Below are 21068 nucleotides of genomic sequence, written 5' to 3'. Positions count from 1 at the left end.
GGGTGGGAGTAGACGTGAGTATGAACGTGAGTGAGGGTGAAGCCTGAAAAAATTGTGGTGAGTGAGTATGAGTGAGTAGTCTCTCAAAGTGCCGACCTATGCTGCCAGGTAAGAGTAGAACCGAAGAAAACGAAAGACAGCTTTCTTTGTCCTTGGTTTTTTTGCAGACTGTCTTGCATGCGCGTCGCAATGTAGTGTTTGTTCAAAATACAGTCACATTCTAAAAAGGCGTGACTAACTATAGCGGCATAATATAAGGAGAACTAACAGACAGTAATACCAGGGAGAGTGTAGGATATTTTATTAGAAGTAATTTTAATGTAAATATATACATTACATTTACTTCTAATAACGTCCCCTGTTCTTTCACTTGCATTACTGTCTGCTAGTTCTCATTAATATTAAAAACCATTAAAGATCAAAAAAGAGCCCTTAAATTTACTCTCCTTCATTTATAGTCACATAAAGTTCGTTATAAAAGTATATCTTTCCGAAAAGGCAAAAGGCAGTGAATGCGGTAGCAACAAATTGCAATGTCATACGAAGTAAGGCTAACAGAGTCTTCTGGCTCCTTGCTCGCGTAAGTCTATAGATTATTTTACCTAAGACATATAGGCACCGCCAACTTGGCTTGTTAGGTCAACGTTTTCTTGTTTTTTTTTTATATTGCGATGTGAATTGATAAGGCCATGAAACATTGTATGCACCAACTTAACCATTCACACCTGTATGCGTGTATTGCAACACTGTTTACTAATTAGAGATGCTAAACACAGAGGTTAACAGCCCAACACGGCGGCGCTGAAACCCGTTCGTAAAACAGTCTATTAGAAACTCCAGTGTAAGGGAATACGTCTGCTTCAGGGAGCCAAGTCATTTCTGTGCTGTCTGTCGTCTCAACGAGAACCAAGCGACGAAAGCACAACGCATGCAAGGGTATTTAAGCCGTCTCCTGGTGTATGCTGATAAATTTTGTGCAGCAGCACTCATTGTACGTGTTTTGTCATTTTCATTGTCCCTATTCTGATCGTTGTTACAATACTCCCGAACACTATCACGTACCTAGAGACTCTTGGATAATAGAAAGATGGGGTCGGAGAATTTCACCAAAAAAAAAGCATTACGGACATTTTCTTTTTCCGGGGAGTCACATATTTCACCTCGCAGATAACAACAGCCAGAAGAAGTATAAGTGAAGTCAGTTAGCTGGGTCAACGGTAATCATAAGCTATCAGATGCATCTTCAGCCATATGAAAACTATTTACATTCACTGAAGGTGCACACCTGTTTTCTAGGGCGAGAAATGTTGCACATTTTGTTGCGATTGGCTATGATAACTTCACCATCTGCGATTCTAAACTCATGGGTTCAAGAAGCACTAAGCCTAGTTCAGCTCTTTGTTATGCTTCTTTAGCTATTGTGATGTGTGAGTGTTGTTCGTCCCCGTATACAGCCGGCCGAAAATTTGGTAGTGTGCCACTATTTACCTCGCTGTTTATATCTTTAAAATAGTATACCAGCATTGCTGCGCCATATCAAAGCAGTAATATAGATAACAACTGTCATTATCAATAACAAGTGTATGGGCTTCGCAAACACATGGTGGATAAGTGAATCAGCGTCCTCAAAGATAAATTTTTCTTCAGGAGGAGCACTTATTCTGAAAGGTTCACAGTGAATATCCGCATTACATCTGTAAATAGTTGTAAGCATGAAGATTTTATATTTTCACAAATATTTCCTGTTATTTCAGAACGTTGTTGCTAAATTTGAGAAAAATTCATGAAACTGATACTGTAGCGAAGTATACCATTCTTAAAAACTCGTACAATCCAGCTGCCGAACCAATACTGTGAGCACGTAGACATTGCCTAATGACTTGATAAAAACAACTGGCTCGGAACAGGGTGCTATACAGGTTCTATTGGCATAGAAGGAAGCTCTGGAACAGTACTCACTCAACGGATAATCGCAATATGGCTTAAGGCTATTGAAACATTTGATTTATATTTGCAGGCTGCAGTTTTTATTCTAGAAACCGCTGGTAATTATGAGCCATTAGTAATTAAATCAGATGAAATATTGACGTTCTTGAATGTGCGCTTGCCTATATGTACACTTATACGTCCGATCACTAGAGCGGCGGGCATGGTTCGAATTTTGTCACTCTTGTCTAATTTGCTAAAGTTTGAGCCCTGCTCCAGTTTCTATAGCACATATCTGTCAAAAAAGACATACATAAAATGCATTCACTTTTTGCTCTATTTCGTTAAGATTCCGTCTGATAATGGAACGCGAGTGGCTTCAAGTGTCAAAAATGATAATTTTATAGCAGGACGTTGTTCGTACACGAATTCGCAGACGACCGTCTGCTGTCCACGAAAGTCTGACAGGCTGAAATGTAGTGGCGGAGTAAGAGAATTTTTAAAAAATAATTTGAGACATGATTTATCTGCATGCTTGCTTGCTTGAGCACCCACCAGTGTGGCACAGACCATGAACTTCGGACATTGTCAGCCGGGGCCGCAAACGGGGCACGTTATATTTTCTTGCAACGTATTAGATAGTTCACTCAATGCCTCCAAATAGAACTGATTCGCGCCGTCGGGGCGTACGTGTTATGGGTGTCACGTATGTGCCAAGTTGGTTTTCTTTTTTTTTTCATGTTTGCTCTCAGAGTAGGGACACTGATGAGCGAGAGAGAAAACGATGACACTGAGGTACCTTGCCGTTGATGTTGTCCCCCGTTCGACACAGGACGATGTCCGCGAGCTTCATTACATAGCCAAACGTCTGGACGAGAAGGGGGAAGAGCGGCTAGAGGAGAAGGGACGCGATGCTATAAAGAAGAGCACACGGAGGAGAGAAGGAAGGCTCGGTTTGTGAGGAACGTCTTTGGCGGCGCAGTGTTACTGAGCTCCTATTTTGTTTTCCGTAGCTCGGAGCGTCGAACGGTCGCCGGAGCGCGCGTCTCCCGCATCATGGATGTCAACCGCTCCTCTGTGCTAGCTCCTTGGACCTATGCCGGTATCCTTTCCACGAACGACAGTCTCGTGGCACTGGCGATCGCCGGCGCACTCTTCACACTCCTCATGACCGCACTCATATTCAACCGAAAGCCGCGCCGAAGCCCCGCAGAGGTAATGAATGGTGTTGTTTTATGTATGATTGCGGGTAAGCAGGCCCCCTTGGTGACCTCCCATATTTTTTACTCATGATGATGTGTCACCAATTGTGCACGATTTCACGAAAATAATCAATGCCAGAGCATTTATTCACTTCGGAAAACACGTTCGCACTCCCGTGAGTGGTGTCGGAAGTAGTGCGAGTTGCAGCAACTAGCCATGACGACTGTAGCAGAGGCATGGCTACAGAAGTCACTGAAGGTTTTTCTCGCTTTTTTATGCAAATCCTAATGTTACTAACTAAACTAAAGAATAGAAGTGAGGAATGGCAGAGGAGGGTATTTGTTGGTTTCCACAATATTTTTGTCTAAAAGAAATCTTTCCACACATCGGAATTCAACTCATCTTTTATTTGCAAGAATTTGTTTAAGCACGATAAAATATGTTTTGAGGCAAGGTGGCAAGTTCGGCTTGCTCATTTACAAGATGCCTAAATTTTACCCCAATCTAAAAATTATAGCTATATTTCCACCCTTTCATAATTTTTAAAGTTTCATTAGGCTTCGTTATTAATAACTACTAAATAAAGTTAGTGGAGTGTGGAAGCCTATTTCTGAAACATTAAATAACAGAGTTAGGTTTTTCATAAGAGGCTAAAATAATAATTCTTTAGAAACTTAGTTCTGTTATTACCTTTACTTCTCTCTTCTTGCCGTTTTTCAGCGCTCATTTTCGCAACATGCTAGAAGCACCGCATATTGTGTTTTTTTTTTCTCTCCTATGTACCACTTTTTTTGTTTAGCGGCAAACAAAAAAACGCAGAGCTTCAAAAGTGTAATACATATTACATCCTTCATTCTTTGGGCAGCGGCTGGCAATGATTAGTAATGTATAAGATGCAGTGTCTATAGCGCGCCTAGGTGTCTGTATTTCATGGAGTCGCGGCTGTCAAGGAACAAGTTTATCAAGACTTCTGTTTGTCACTTGACCTTATAAGCGCACTCAGTTGCTACGACTAAAACAGAGGTCTTCATAGCAAAAATAAAAATTTGTGAATAGCTCTCCAACCACAGTGGCACCCCCGAAATGGCGTTTTTCCACTCAAAGTCATGTCGCCGGTTCTACCTGTCACCACAATTGTGGTATATAAACAGAAGCAGACGAATAAATGCTACACTACTTGACAAATAACTCGTACAGGGAAGAAAAGGCAGCCTCCTACTGCGGATTTCCTACGGGGCCCAGTTCTTTTAAGGCAAAGACGACAACGTTCTATCCACCACACAGCCAACCACAAATATGAAATATTATTGTTATAGCTTCGTGCATGACACTTTTGTATATAATGCAATCACAACGGGGGTAAAGAAAACACAGGACATATTTCGTCCTATGTTGTCTTTGCGCTTGCCTGATCATAGTAAAGTATAGGTTATGTGTTAGATGACGTGTGCAGGCAGTGTTTTTTATTGAAGTGAGTGTGTGCGTGCGTGCGTGCGTGTGTGTGTGTGTGTGTGTGTGTGTGTGTGTGTGTGTGTGTGTGTGTGTGTGTGTGTGTGTGTGTGTGTGTGTGTGTGTGTGTGTGTGTGTGTGTGTGTGTGTGTGTGTGTGTGAAAGAGAGAGAGAAAGAGAGCGAGATTAGCTCAAACTGGCTTCGGTTTCTTCTTGCGTCTCATCCGCATAGCCGCCCTTAACTTATCAATAGACCACTTATACTCACCCTCAGCCTCCCCTCACCTGTGTAGAGAATTACGGAAACTATGAAGACACATAGGGAATTCTTATAAAGTGTAAACACCGCAGCATATATCGCTGAGTGTATCGATGAATTATTCGCAGAGTTTAGTGTTGCAGCGTAATGTAACAGGGCTTGTAGAGATTATTTTTCAGAGCTGCGTGCATCATATCTTATCTATACCTAATTCAGTTCATCGTGTCTTGCGTGTTGTATAACATCTTCTATCCTCTTTGCCCTTCCCAAAATCAAGTTAGCCAACCGGAAAGCTCTTCTGGATTACCTCCCTATCTTTACTAATCTCTCTCTCTCACATCGGTTTCGGGCGGCTTGAGATAGGTCACTATGCGAATCTCTCGTATCTGCTGAACCGTTACTTCCCTGTGCTCGCTCTGTAGCCGCAATCACTTTGCCTCTGGCGTTGTCGGGGATTCGGGCACCATGCAGTGGCTCACCCGCAAACGTTCGCTTTCAAAACAAAATTTTTCCTAGAGTTCGGTTTGCGAACAAAGCCGTGAACAGTCTCGATTATATGCCGCCACGGTGATCTACTCATTACGCTGCTGCTCACCCGAAGGTCTCACGATCGAAACTCGGCCACGACGGCCACATTTTCGATGGATAATATTCCTGCTACTAAGGAGATTATTATTATTATTATTATTATTATTATTATTATTCTTTTAACCTCACAAAATCAAGATATGATTATGAAAGACGCCATTGTGGAAGGTTCGGAAATTGCAACCGCCACGACGGCGATCAAACCCGCGACCTTCGGGCTAGCATCCGAGCACTGTAGCCACGGTTCCACCAAGACGAACGCATTTTTGATGTAGGCTAAAATGCTTGAGGTCCACGTACTTAGATATAGCTGCACGGAAAAAGTGGTCAAAATTTTGGGAGCCCTCGACATGCGATAACCCTCGTAATCATATCAGAGTTTTGGAGAGGTTAAACCCCAACAATTAAATAATACCTCCGTCTCGAAGGTGATTTTATTGAAGTGCTGATTTTATGCCACAGCTTTTCGATGACAGCGGAGTTGCACAGTGAGTGAAGTCACGCTTTCAAATTAAAAAACAAAGATCTCGCACTCCAACACTCGATATATACCTATTGTATTTAGCTCGCATTGATTTATTCATTCATATGTGGGGTTAAACGTCCCAAAACCACCATATGAATATAGAAGATGCCGTATTGGAGAGCTCCGGAAATTTCGACCACCTGGGGTTCTTGAACGTGCACACAAATCTGAGCACATGGGCCTAGAGCATTTTCGCCTCCATCGAAAATGCAGCCGCAGCAGCCGGGATTTGATCCAGTGACCTCTTGGTCAGAAGCCGACTACCTTTGTCACTAGACCACCACCGCACCGAGGCTTCCATCAAACGGCGAGTTCAAAGCACCGGCCAGTAGCTTATCACGTTTCTTTCCGGTATTTTGTTTGCGGGGCTTTGGCGCACAGCGCGTGCAAGTAGTGAAGTGTGCGCACGTACTTCCGGGACAGGGCTGCGCAGCAATAAAGAGAAGTATTCTGGAATGCAGATATCGAAATAGGCTGGTTATAAGGCTGAAATAGGTACTGAAGTACCGTTCCCGTTGACGTAATGGAGTATTTCAGAGATACTCTTAAAACACGTTTTTCGTTAAAAGAAGAAAATACCTTTTTGAACTTTCCCATTGGTGCCTATCTTCCTGTTTGGTCATACGACACCTGCCACCTTGAAATTTTCCATTGCCGTCAATGAGAAAGTTCGAAAATTATTCTATTCCTTAAAGCAAACATGTAATAAGATTTGCCATATGAAAGGAACCGTTTATTTGCTTTCGATTTGAGTATAAAAGCAGTTTTTAATTGGACCACCACATGGTGCGAATTGCGTCTCAATATAACAAAAATGACGTTTTTCTGAAATTTCTGACTTTCTTGTAAAGTTTGGCAGGTATTGAGGTCTAAAAAATATTTTCTTCAAAAGATACCTTCTGTGAAGGAAGTATTCACTACTCAGATTTTTATACAAAGTGCAGCATTGCAACTGAAAAATGCAAACATAACACAATTTAGCTAAATTTTTGAAGGCTTTTGTAGCAGAAAAATTGCACTAATATTACTGAGTTTAAAACACTATACTTAAGAAGTACCTTCACTCAACATGTAGACAGAATTTTCTATAGAAAGAAGGAGAGCTACTTTTAAAATATTTTTTTGTTTTCACACACAACACCGAAACGACTTTCCGGTAAGTTCAAAAGACAGCAGCATGACCAAAGAATTTTTTTCTCGAAAGTAATCAGACCAATTCACTGTTTTAAATGCAGTAAATCAGCAGATTTTTTTTCACATGCATTCGAGATGGTCGCCGAAGTGGTTGGCACGTTTTGCATGTAATGACCCAGATGCATTTCTCAAATGTATCACGATACACAAATACAGGTACTCAAAAGTATTTCTGAAATACATCGCAATACTTTTCTATCGCGACACTGTCCCGCCCTGTACCATGATACGCTGTAGGGAAAGGTGCAGGCGACCTTCTGTGGCATTAGGAATACTACGCTGTGCTGTCACTGTAGAGTTTCTAGAGGAAAGAATATACCGCGCAAGTCTAAATATCGAATGAACTGTGAAGCTTCGAACGAGTTGCGTTACAAGACAAATTAGATATGATGATCTGCTCGAGGCAGATAATCATCTCTAGAGTGCATTCTATATCATCTCTACAAAGGGCACAGCGCATTGTTTCAGTGCATTGATGGGTCGAGCATCGTACACAGGCTGCCGGCGGCTGGCGTGTATAGGCGTATACTAGCACCTGACCTAACGCATACACAGAGTTTTCGCATTCAATTACACTAATTGTTTCTTATATCTTCACGCTATCACTTCCGATGAAACATTTGACAATTTATCACCCAGTATCTTTTTTTTCTTTTTTAGGCTGTGTCAGCAGTCAGCAGAAATTTTTCTTTTTTCACCTGCAATTAATCGGTGCTCATGATTTAAATGCTTCCTAAAAGACGTCCATAAGATCACCTTCTATTCAGTGAAGCGTCCTTCTGGTAAACTTGAACATTACGCAAGCGCCGAGATCTGATTTATTTTTCAACCAGAAGTTTGACAGAAGGCCGATAACATAACTCGCATGAACCCTTACGCATTCGCCTGAGAAGACTTGAAGGCGAAAAGCTTCCAGTGCGTCTATTTTACCATCATCATCATCAACGTAGCTTGAGGGGTCACAGGATTAACTGAGAACTTTATTGGTGTGGCTGATGATAATGACGAATAAATGTAGCTGTGCACATTGTTACGGTATGACAGCTTTCACCTCTTTGCTCGTTCCACAGTTCACATGGTGGGATGTCTGGTGCCATTCTACGCTTTTGCTATGCGCACTAATACGTCTTAATGTGACTCCGCATACGACATGACGAAGTATAGGGTGTATTTATTTATAGTGGTTTCAAGCACGGAATTGTTGACAAGAGTTACCGGGAATATTTCCTACGCGTTAAAAAACACTGCCGTAGCTCGGTGGTAGAGTACTTGACTGACAAACAGAATATCTGGTTCAGGCCATAATTTTACTTTTGTCATTGTTATTTTTGTGCAGTGATTTTTGTACCATCCACCACGGTTTTTGTATGCAAATGTCTGATGAGGTACTAAAGGCTTTCTCGTTAAAAAAAGCCACAGCTTTCCCGCAAAGGCGAAGCAATGAACGCAATAGCAAGAAATTGAAAGGTCACGCGCAGAATGGCCAGCAGATCTAAACGTGCCTCACGTCTCTCACGCACAAATAACGCACGAAACGTATACTTACAAGGACAAATGAACGCGAATTAGTGCCTCAGTTGTTACTTCGCTGTGTCTGAAACGCGCTCTTTTCACAAACGAAGACTGTGCAATGATTGCAGGGACCTTTGTGCGCCCGGTAACTTAAACAAAATCGTTCTGGTGAAAGGCAAAGGCCAGCCAAGACGTGCGATCCTCCCCACTGTGAGCTAAGGACGCGCGAGTACGCGTGGCAGATTAGAGTGCGCGCCACCGCGTCGTGACAACGTGGTGACGTGCGCTAGTTGCGCCATCTTGTTGCTAATGCTGAAAACACAATAGTTCCTCACTCCCCGGGATACCCGTCACCAGCTGTAAGTGGTAGATATAAACCACTTGCCGTTTGAGTGTTGAGGAACGTGCTTCTCCGTGGCTCAGTAGTTCACGCCTCGCACTCACGATTAGAGGTCCCGAGTTTGATTCCGCATGCTGCAGTCTTTTTCTGGATTTTTTTCTTCCATGCGTGTTTATATATCTAGATACGTACACATATACGGTGAGTGACGGTGACGGCTACGTCGACGCCGACACCGGTGGCAAAATCAAGCTGAAAGTTTCCGTATTATTGCTCTCGCAATAATAACTAGGGCCACATTACTTATCAAATAATCTAGTTCTTCACATTTTGATTGATTTGTGGGGTTTAACGTCCCAAAACCACCATATGATTATGAGAGACGCCGTAGTGGAGGGCTCCGGAAATTTCGACCACCTGGGGTTCTTTAACGTGCGCCCAAATCTGAGCACACGGGCCTACAACATTTCCGCCTCCATCGGAAATGCAGCCGCCGCAGCCGGGAATCGAACCCGCGCCCTGCGGGTCAGCAGCCGAGTACCTTAGCCAGTAGACCACCGCGGCGGGGCGTTTGCAGGCAGTGCCTTAGTAGTTCTGTCAGCCTCAATGACCAGCACGTGCCCGAGTAGAGAAGTTAGGTTTAAAGCAATAGTACTTGACTCCTGACCCGAATTTGTCCGCATCAATTACTCTGCGTTTCGATGGAACTGAAATGCTAAAAGCCCTCGTGTTTAATTTAGTATACGTGAATGAAATCACGGGGGCAAATTATTTTTTGCGCCACAGTGAAGTGTGCGTCAACAATGCAAGTTATATTGTTCTCAGCGTTTTGTACCATTTCTTTTTTGCGTTTACCAGGTTTTACTGCAAAACACGGAGACCACCACCCACGTGACAACGCTTTATACTGCACGCGGCATCGGCCCACTTTGCTATGGTAGACCTGCCGAGTAGAGTGGACTGATTTGGGAGATAGCGCCAGACAAAAAATGCACTTTTCTGCTAAGATATCGACCATATACCGGCCAAACGTCTGTAAATTTGTGAGAAAATGGCGTACAGACGTCTGCTGTACTAAAGAAAGGGCACATGTACTGCCCTTGGGTTATGTAGGTACAGTTTCTTGGTTGTGCAAGTACAGTGCTAGAGCAACACAGCTGCTTCAGGTGCCGCCCTCCATGTAAAATAGTGTGCAAGGCGGAATTACGTTCAGAAAGGCCCCCATTTGTAGACCAACAAAGCTTCGCTTTAAAAAATGTGTTGTGCATTCAAGCCAGCTTTTAAAAGTACGGATATGTGATAATATCATAACAATTGTTGTGTTTTACGCCTCAAAACCATGTTATTATTGCGATAGGCGCTGTAGTGGAAGGCTTCGAAAATGTACATGGGCCTCTAGCATTTTGTCTCCGTCGAGATGTAGCCGATGACACCAAAAATCGAGCACGGCTGCGCAAAGGACAAAAAAAAGTTATATGCCCATATAGGAATTACCTAGTGATTCGTTTGCCATACGTCCTTCATTTATCGTCACTTACCATACATCTAGAGGATTCATTTTTTTACGTGGTACATTCGAGCTAACCCATCGCCATGGGGCTACTGTGATTACAGTGCTTAAATGCAGACCTGAAAGCCGTGGGTACTATCCGTCTATGTCGATCACGTTTTGATGGAGGCGATATGCTGATGGCCGGTGAACCATGCGATGCCAGCGCGCGTTAAAGAAGTACATGCGGCCGAAATTTCCGGAACCTGCCACTACGGCATGCATCATGACGTATATTTCGAAAAGTTGATTCGAGCGCGAAAACTTGACACGATCACTCACACACGCACACACCCATGCATCACACACAGCGCCCACTTCTAACTGATTTACTCATAGCTCGAAGGCTTGAATATATACAGGACACATTGTGCGTACGTTTGATAATGTATGCTGTTGGACTTCTATGGTGTGCGTGCGCACAATGTGTTCTGTATATATTCAAGCCTTCGAGCTATAAATAAATCAGTTGGAAGTGGGCGCTGTGTGTGTTTGATGCATAGGTGTGTGCGTGTGTGAGTGATCGTGTCAAATTTTCGCGCTCGAATTAACTTTTCGAAATGCTCTACCAACTAGCCCAACAACAAGTTCTTTTAGAATTCATGACATATAATTTACTCGGAAAGCTACACCTTCACTGTACTCATAACACATATATAAAGACACTCTTTCATTTGCTACACGATATGAATATCTAGGAATTACATTCACTTCATATCTTTCGTGGTCAAAACATATCCCCTCCGTTTCCGCGACAGATTACCTGTCCTTGAGATACCTGTGCAGAAGTCTGAGAAATGCTCTTCCGAATGTTCCTAAGCTAGTAAATCTGACTCTTGTTCGCTCTCAACTCAAGTATGCCTCCCCTATTTGGTCCCCTCACTGGAAATACCTGACCAATCAAGTTCGGAACAGGGCAAGTTTCTTCATTTCAAACAATTAATAGTATCAGTCTAGTGTCACAAAGATCAAATTTAACCTCACATTGCAATCTTTCAGTACTCGCCATGACATTGCCTTGCTGACACTGTTTCACAAATTCATACACTCATCTCGAACACTGGCATGCTTGACATGACTCTACGCCCCACATGTTTCATAAATATCCTAGCTTTTTGCGCATTAGCGGATCAACAAGTACATTCTATAGCTCAGCACTTCCACGAGCTGCCCGATTTGGGAACTCCCGGCCAGATAGCATCGCATGTCTAGAAAACACTAATACATTCTATGAGACATTAACCTGTCATCTGGCCAAGGAAGCGCAGTGAAATCTGTCAATATAGCTGTACACCCTTTGTTGTTATTCTTTCTTGTATTTATTTCCTCATTTTATAACGCAATAGTGTCGTTTTTCTTGTTTTTTATTCATATGCCAACCAATCCACACATCATAAAATCTTAAGTTCGCTTTATTACATTACTTTATAGATAATGCCTCCTGCGATTGTTTCCCTGTTATTTGTTTTATCTTTGTTGGTGTTGTGATTTTTTTTTGCCAGTACTGCCATAAATATTTTCTATTGCACAGCGCTTTGTGAATTGGTTGAGGAACGCTGTTCATCAATTTAGATTTTGTGAATGATACAGAAATTGTGCCTTTTGTAGTGCCCACCTTACACTATGCCTCAACAGAGGCATGTAGGGTATTTTTCAATAAAAAATAATATAAGAAATATCGGGGTTTCGGCACAGGTAACCCTCGAAATTATTGTTGCCCCAGCTAGCCATGACCTCAAAAAAAGCGATAAAATATGTGAGAGCGAACCTGACTTGGGAAAAATTGTATTGTTACCATTCAGTTTTGTACCATTCAACCCTTATTTTACTAATAAATGATGAGGTTTTACGTCCCGAAATTTCAATGCGATTATTAGAGGCTCCAGAAATTCTCATTCTCTGAGCTTGTTGAACATGTGCCGAAATCGAAGCCCACATGCTTCTAGCGTTTTGCTCCATCAAAAAGGTGGCTGCCACGACCTTCAAGACAGCAATAAAACACCATAATCAATGTAGTCAACGGGTAAGCGCATATATTTATTTTCAAAGTGATGAAGGACAAAGGATAGGCATACGGGACCCTTCAATCTAAAGACGACTCATGACATTATTCAAGACTCATTATTTTATTCGGTCTTTCTTTCATATTAACACTGATTCTCCATCTTGTACGCTCATCAGTGGCCTACCCTGTAAGTGGAAGGAACAGTGAACGAAAAACGCAGGTCAAGGCGAGGGAAATCTGGAAAGGAGGTGTGACATAAGCTACGGCTCAATAGTAGTAGGGAACATGAGCCTTGTTTTAATAGCTTCAAACTCAGGTACTGGGTATGTAAAAGTTCGAGCCAAATACACAATTCATTTATCTCAGATAGGTGAGTCGTTGGAAACGCCGTTGGTGCACATATGTGGGTTGGGGCCCCATGGTAGTGCATTTAAAATGCACGCTACTAACACGGGCTGTAGCTGCTTTATAGCAGTGTAATTGCGAAAAAAAGGTGCTATTGCGAAATTCTCTGACTGACTTAGACTGACTTATGAGTGACTTATAGACTGACCTATGTAGCAGTAGAGCTCGTAACGGTGAGAATAAGGACGAACGCATTTTTTCTCTCATTCAACATGAGCTCAGAGTCACGCAGAACTATCCCAAATGATGACTGCTCTTCGCCATGATAAAAACCATGACTATTCACTTGTTTTGCTAGTTATGTTGATAGTCGAGCAGGAGGTGGTCCTTAACTGCTCATCGTAGGCTAGGTTCTACAACTTTGCTATCGCCGTTGATGAATGGGTCAAAGTTTACTGCCTTGCAATGCTTATTGGAGCCAGCGGTGCTTCAGACACTTCATAACTAAAAAGAATAACTAAGTCAGACGAAAACTCGAGCTCAACTAAAGTTAGGTGTTTCAGCTCCATGTCAGATGGGAGGCCACGAAAAGGACAAGCTGTACTTACACAAAATGTAACAATGCCCATAAAAGAATATTTTAGTCAGCATTGAGCATAGGTTGGTGAATTCACATATGAGTCAACTCACTTCGGTCTCACTCAAACTCCGATCGAGCCGTGATTCTGCATTTTTGAAAGAAATATACTTTCTTAGAGCACAGGGAACGTTTCAGAAAGAGGACAGATAGAACAGAGCATACAGTACGCTCTGTCCTATCTGTCCTCTTTATGAAACGTTCCCTACGCACTAAGAAAATATATTTATTTCAAAAATGCAACACCAACCAACCCAAGTAGCAATACTTTTGCCGTGAGTCGGAGTCCGAGTGAATCGAGTTGAAAAAAATTGGCGTGAGTGTGAGTCCGAATCACTCCTGCTCCAAAATACGTTGATCAGTGTGAGTCTGATGAGCCTTATAGGCTCAAAGTATATTACAATAGTGACTCTGAGTGACCTTCACAAGTTTCGCTGACCTGTGGCATTAAGGCGCCTACAATTGACTTCGCTGTATTTTTGTCACCTTCGTATACCTCCATCCTGTTGTGTATTTTCTTTCCGTTTTTACGTTCCTGCATTTTTCTTTCAGTAACAGTTTCTATCTATCTGTCTGTCTATCTATCTATCTATCTATCTATCTATCTATCTATCTATCTATGATATTGTATATATGGATATTTGGACGGAGGAGCGTCTGTCAGTGCCACCTGTGGTCACTTAGGTGAATGTCCACTCACCGTAATGCCATTACGTTTTTATGATTACGTATAGTCATTACGTAAGTTCATTAGGTAAAACAATAATGCCATGAACAATCGTCGTAATAGCAACAAGTTGCGACAACTGACGCTGCCACGTTTAAATGCACTTATAAACCTCATAAAGTGGACGGCGGACGGGGAGTGACCGCTACAGTAGCACAGTGGTTGAGCGTGGGACGCCTTATTCGAAGGTCGCAAGTTCAGATCCTGCCGGAGGCAAGTTATCTTTTCGTCCATTTTTTTTTTCTTAACGTATACATTACAACTACTTTTATAACGCCCCTGTACTTTCTCTGACACTGTTGTCGCTTAGTTCTCATTATAAAACAACGTGTGTTTTAATGCGAAGCCGTTCTTTAGCCTAGGCTTTCATGTACAGGAATGAATTCGTGGAAACGCACATGGGCACCATAAATGTGTATATGCCACATAACTTTGTGCAGCCTATCATAAAAATGCCATCATCATAAACACGTATATTTTAATACTATAACACCTGGCCAGGGGTTGACGTCTCAAAGCTCTGATGTGGTCATGAGAGACGCCGTAGTGGATGGCTCCGGAAATTTTCACCATTTGGTGTTATTTAACGTGCACTGTCATCGCACCGTACACGGGCATCTACCATTTCGGCTCCATCGAAATGCGACCGTCACGGCGGGGAGTGAACCCGTGACCGTGGCGTCAACAGCCGAGCTCACGCTACGCTGTTCCACTAAGGCGGACTCATAAAGACATATGTGCCTCAAAAATAGGGTGAGCTCCACGACGGTGGTCCAGTGGCTAAGATACTCGGCTGCTGACCCACAGGTAGCGGGACCGAATCCCAGCTGCAGCGGCTGCATTTTTGATGAAGGCGAAAATGCTGTAGGCCTGTGTGCTCAAATTTGGGTGCAGGTTGAAAAACCACATGTGGTCAAAATTTGATGAGCTCTCCACTACGACGTCTCTCATATTCATATGGTGGTTTTCAATCAATCAATCAATCAATCATTTTATTTCCTTTAGATAAGGTGGAGTAGAGGTCTAAAAGCTCAAGAGCTTGACGAGGTCCTGACCCCGTTCACAAGTTGACAAAGCAGCAGGAATGGTAGTCAATCATGTACAACAAATATAAAATAAACATACAGGTATAACATCACAAAAAAGTAATAAAAAAGTTTATGAAAAACAGTGCTAAGATAAAAAGAGAGTAGTTCAAATGTATGGTCATGAAGTGGCATGAACATGAAAAGCAATAATAAAAAGGAAAGAATGGGCATAAATTCAGAGAGAAGTATCATTGAGGATAACGTATCGGTTGAACGTTACACCCCACATATCAATCAATTCATCCGAACTTGGGTAAATCTCACTACACACACCTTCTACTCCCGCCTACGAAATGGTGTGCGCGTTACTATAGTTACATCACTGTCACGTAGCAATTTGTGGTTATTAAAGGTGGCAGCTCTACTGCCATATCAAATCTTAACAAAGTGCATTTAATGAAGAGGAGTGCAGTGATAGAACATATCTGAAAGACTGGGAAAACATAGAAATGCGACAGCCTGACGAAGGGCAGGCTGCCAGCTTCGCTTTCCAATTTGTGTTTGCGCATTCAATCTGTTTATTTTTTTAGTTTTTTTTTTCAATGGTCTCTAAGCGTTTTTATTGTCGGTGCCCAGACAGATTCACCGTCACCGACGTAAATTTTCCAGTATGAATGGCACATTCACAATTGAGTTACGAGACAATTATTGCTGGACCTTTTCTATCTATTTGAGACTAAACATGTTTATATAAAGCGAGAAAAACATATTTCGAAGTGTAACATCTTCCGCAACCAATTACTCGGCATTCCGCGTCTTTATTAGGCTTGGCAGCCATTTTTAAGGTACGTTGTGGCCGTACCTCATTATGCTTTGCAGGAAGTTGACGAGCGTCTTCGGAGACGGCGTTATCCAAAGCCGACGCCGCCACCCTTTCCTAACGGCTGGATTCCTGTGATGGACTCGAGCGAGCTCGCTGTAGGACAGGTCAAACGCCTCGACATCTTTGGTAAGCAACTTTCCTCTGCGTAGACCCTCCTCCTGCGCTCTTCTTACGTACGAGCTACAACCCTTCCTTCCCCGTGAGTACGCAGAACGTGACGAAGGACATGTGGAATGTACGCACCAACACCGGCAACTACGCAAAGGTCATTGCATAGCGCTACCATCGCATGTTACCTCTCCGGCTGATTGCAACGGCCCGAAAGCTTTCGCTTACTTGGGATCGGTACTTTGTTAGTCAAATTGTCCTTCCGTGTAATGGACGATGACGGCTGCCCACACGCCCGGTGTTCTGAGAAACAATTCCGTTTACACGACGTCTTTTATAGCCTTGAAGTGTTAATCACTGCATACACACTGTGGAAAGTTACTTGTACTGATGTCACAGAGCATAGCGGGCATGGCGGAAGCTTTACGATACAGGCCAAATTGTACAGGAGTAGAACGGACAAGATAATACAATGACGTAAGCCTTCAAGAATACATTATATTGGGACGTCATTCCATTCCTGTTTGTTGTTTACAACAGTGCATAGGACGCTCAGAAACAAAGTGTGGTTGATCCCTCTTCCAGGAATCAGAATAACACGAAAGTGACACGTGCCTTCACAGATGTGGTTGGGCGTTTTTGCGCAATTGGTCCACCACAAGGGCAAAGGAATGAATCCCACAGCAACAAATTGCAAAATCACACGAAGAAGGACAACGAGCTCGAAACTTACAGCGCACACCTGAAGCAAAAGACACCCACGAAATGAGCACGCACAAGGCGTGCGCGGACTAGCAACTGTCACAGCTCGACATTTAAAGCACGCTATTCAATTAGAAAAAAAGACTCACCAAACGAACGCCCAAGTGTACACAGCACTAGCGCGAACAGCTATCACATTTTTTACTTCGTGTGTGAGCAGCGTGCTCCTTTCGTAGACGCGGCCGTGACAGCGAGCGAAGTGACCTTCATGCTCTCCCGAATCACGAGTCTGATAAGCACGAGCGCAGGAGAGGTCACGCTCCGTGGAGGCGGCACTGACCGAAACGCTAGAAGTGACGACCATGAGAGGGCGCCCAAAGCGAGACCTTCGCGCCATCTGGCGACTGATGACAAAAAATATTGGCAGGTTCCACGTAGTGTGGGAGTCGATATTCTGTGAAGCATGAATGAGGAAGGTTGATATGTCCCTTTAAAATCAGCATAACGTTATGAGGCGCACGCAAATTATGCCGTACACGACCTATGTAACATAATCATCATGTTCAGACGTGTCATTTACATTCGTAGTCTATTCGCGCCATGCGATGCCAAATTTGGTATATGTGAGGCAGGCGCAGCGGCCGCGAGCTCGCTATGAGCGTAGCATGTGTGTTTTACATGACAGCCATGTTATTATCACATTTGGATGTGTCTGTTCGATTCGTCGTCTATTCACGTCCCATGATACCAAATTTGGTATATGTCAAGCAAGCGAAACGAACACGAGCGCCCTCTGACCGTAGCACGTAGTCATGTTTTACGTGTCACGCATGTCATGATTATCATGTTTGGACGTGTCATTTACCTTCGTCATCCGTCCGCGTCCCGTAATACCAAATTTGGTGTATGTAAAGCTAGCGAAACGGCCACGAGCGCATCATGAGCGTGGCATGTAGCCATGTTATTACATGACACGCATCTCATGATCATAATGGTTGCACTAATTACATACCTTCGTCATTCATTTACGTTCCGTAATATCAAATTCGGTATATGGGAAGCTAGCAAAATGACCGCGAGCGTCTTTTGAACGTTGCGTGTAGTCATGATTTACACGGCATGCACATCATGATCTTTACGTTAGGGTTGGTCACTTGCGTTCGCCAAGCAGTCATGTCCTACCATACCAGTTCTGCAATATGTCATCTGAATGAAACAACCACAAGTCCCACCGTGGTGGTCTAGTGGCTAAGGTACTCGGCTGCTGACCCGCAGGTCGCGGGATCGAATCCCAGCTGCGGCGGCTGCATTTCCGATGAAGGCGGAAACGTTGTTGGCCCGTGTGCTCACACTTGGGTGCACATTAAAGAACCCCAGGTGGTCGATTACGCCCTCCATTACGGCGTCTCTCATAATCAAATAGTGGTTTTGGGACGTTAACCCCCACGTATCATCAAACCACCGCATGAGCAGCGTGACCATGAAATGTAAATCATGACATTTATGCCATACATGTCGTGATTCTCGTGTAATGACTAATCACGTGCGTTTGTAAAAGAATCATGTTATGTAATACCGATTTTGGTATTGATACCATTTTTGAAACAGCCAGGAGAGCCAAAAGTCGTAGGTGGCTAGATAGATAGATAGATAGATAGATAGATAGATAGATAGATAGATAGATAGATAGATAGATAGATAGATAGATAGATAGATAGATAGATAGATAGATAGATAGATAGATAGATAGATAGATAGATAGATAGATAGATAGATAGATAGATAGATAGATAGATAGATAGATAGATAGATAGATAGATAGATAGATAGATACGCTCAAAGTCCCCGAAGTTCACCAATAAATGCTTCGCATTTAGAACGCGCTGAAGTTATGCAGCTCTGAGAATCGCAAAGGGTGCATAGTGTATATAAATTGCTTTGCCATTAGCAGTTTCGACAGTGTACGCTCCATGGCATAGTGGTTAGCGCCGCGCGCGGTTGATAAATAGGTCAATGGTTCCATCCCCCCCCAATAAATTTTTTGCTTCTCATTATATTTTTTGCAACCTGTTGAAAATTTGACCTCATATCTGTGACATAAATACGTCATCGGAGCCGTGGTGAATCCTCGTAATAAAACACATTCATGTTGAAAAAAAGAAGTAATGATTCCCTGGCACTAAGAAATTTAAGATTGCGCACGTCTGCAGTGGACCACTAGAATGTGCTCAGTGTAGTTCCAGATGCGCTTCTGTTCCCAGACCAAAGGTGACACCACTTACTTGCGTTTTCATGACAGTTATTTGGCTCAAGCCCCTGTTAGAGCGGCTGGAATGGGAAGGTGTGAAAAGTGCCAACGGATACCGGTCTCCAAAGTGCACCAATGCCGCAACGGGCTCTGTACGCAACGGCCGAGGTGTTGGATGTACAGCACAGCCTTGCTTGTGCTCGATGAACATGGTGGTATAGCAGTCGAGGAACGCTATACCACCGGCCAAAGAATCCTCTTGGTACGCGCGACTCGTAGTTTGAATGCGCGCTTCTTTTCTTTTCGTCTGCCTTTTTCTTGCCTCTTTTCTCCTCTCCCTTTATTTCCAATTCCCCCATCTCCTGCGCAGAACTGTGGAGGTGCCCTCGTTTGAAAGAGGCAGCAATGAAACTGCACTTATTTCTTCTTTTTCCCCTCTTCAAAGTCACTTCGAGTTGTTTTTCTCGTTATTAGCTTCCCTAGACATCGAATGGTCCGCATGCACCCCAAAAAGCTGCTGCGCATCCTGCAAGTCACCAACCCACCTCATCACCAAGTCTCCTATCGAAGTTAATTCTATTTCACTGAAAACCACCCACCTATGCACCTCTCTCTTTATTTCCACTACTTCAAAGCCTTTCTTTCGACTTATCTGCGATATGTCTTTGTTAGCGTCGACAACCACTCTTTTCAGATTGCCGTCACGTACTGGCCCCTCCGGCATCGTGCATGTCACTACCTGTACCTGAGGAGAAATGGCGCGCATGTCATCGACAACTTTCTCCAATGTGGTCGCCAGTCCTGCCGATGTTTTGTTCAAAACATCATTTAGACTTCCCGGAATCATCACGAGGATTCATATATTAGCTTTAGTTGCGAGTTTGTGCTCACTTGCTTCATCACTGATACCAACTTATGGGCTGTGAACGTCTATATTAAAACCCTCTTATTGCCTCTTACCCTCTCCTTGACCGTTTCTGCGCATCTTGCAACAGCGCCCCTAGCAGCATCGGCACGCAGAGGGACCGTCTCTGGCAAGGGAAACGCTCAGTTATCCGCACTCCTACCTCTTCTAGCCAACGTACTCCACTGGTAGATAGCCTGAATTATATTTCTTGTGGTTTGTGTGAACAAGCGATATGTGCCTGCTATCAATGGCACCCACTTAGATTAGCGAGATGGCACTCTTGTTGCCCACAACACGTCAAGGCTCGGCAGTGAAATGATGTCATAAATTTTCATTTTCTTTACCACCCCCAGGTGAACGACTCACCAAGAGCCAAGTAACTGCTGGTGTTTCATGTTCGAAAATCACTGTATTATTTCGAGGCAAGCTGTATTGAGGTTACCAGATTCTGTTTAAATAGAGTTGTTTAACATGCAACTATTTCTCAGCGCATGGGTGTTATATGCATTTCGTTCGCCCATCGAAATGCGGCCGCCATGGCCGGGAATACAACCAGCGTCTACAAGCTTAGCAGAGGGACACATTACCTGCTAAGCGGCAACGAAAGGTAAACAACCAGCTATATACCATACATACTCAAAAAACTGCACGTCATGCAACAAAAAGAAAACGCGCACTACGAATAAAAATGCCCGTTAGCATGCCATGTGTATGCATAGCACCTCTTTACATTCATCCCCGTCAACTTATTTAAAATCGTCACGTCCAAATGAGTTCAAGCATATTTTTTTGCCTCAGCTTGTCACCGTAATTTGTAATTGTGGACGTATAGAAGGGCAGAAGCTTGGACTAGTTGATTTTGGCCCTTGGGGGCGTAAATCACAGCACTCTTTTTTTTACTTGTCCCTGTTTTCGAATGTTCGCTTGTCGCG

The 21068-nt window shown here is 43.3% G+C and overlaps 1 protein-coding gene across 1 annotated transcript; it reads left to right on the top strand.

The window, feature by feature from the left end:
* The first annotated feature begins 2899 nt into the window (after positions 1 to 2899).
* Positions 2900 to 19450, top strand: LOC142775283 (uncharacterized). Its single transcript, XM_075876618.1, has 3 exons — positions 2900 to 3141; positions 16168 to 16297; positions 19281 to 19450. Exons 1-3 carry the CDS (start codon positions 2983 to 2985, stop codon positions 19448 to 19450), a joined length of 459 nt encoding a protein of 152 aa, XP_075732733.1. The 5' UTR covers positions 2900 to 2982.
* The last annotated feature ends 1618 nt before the right edge of the window (positions 19451 to 21068 follow it).

The sequence above is a fragment of the Rhipicephalus microplus genome, chromosome X, assembly GCF_043290135.1.
Source record: "Rhipicephalus microplus isolate Deutch F79 chromosome X, USDA_Rmic, whole genome shotgun sequence".
NCBI classification, from domain to species: Eukaryota; Metazoa; Arthropoda; class Arachnida; order Ixodida; family Ixodidae; genus Rhipicephalus; species Rhipicephalus microplus.
The sequence above is the reverse complement of the archived record's forward strand: the minus strand, read 5'-3'. Positions and strand labels throughout refer to the sequence as shown.

Excerpts from the sequence above, each read along its gene's own strand:
- LOC142775283 (XM_075876618.1), top strand. The coding sequence starts at position 2,983 with ATGGATGTCAACCGCTCCTCTGTGCTAGCTCCTTGGACCTATGCCGGT. Across the intron at positions 3,142-16,167 it reads CGCGCCGAAGCCCCGCAGAG|GAAGTTGACGAGCGTCTTCG; the intron begins GTAATGAATGGT and ends TATGCTTTGCAG. Across the intron at positions 16,298-19,280 it reads CAAACGCCTCGACATCTTTG|TTATTTGGCTCAAGCCCCTG; the intron begins GTAAGCAACTTT and ends TTTTCATGACAG.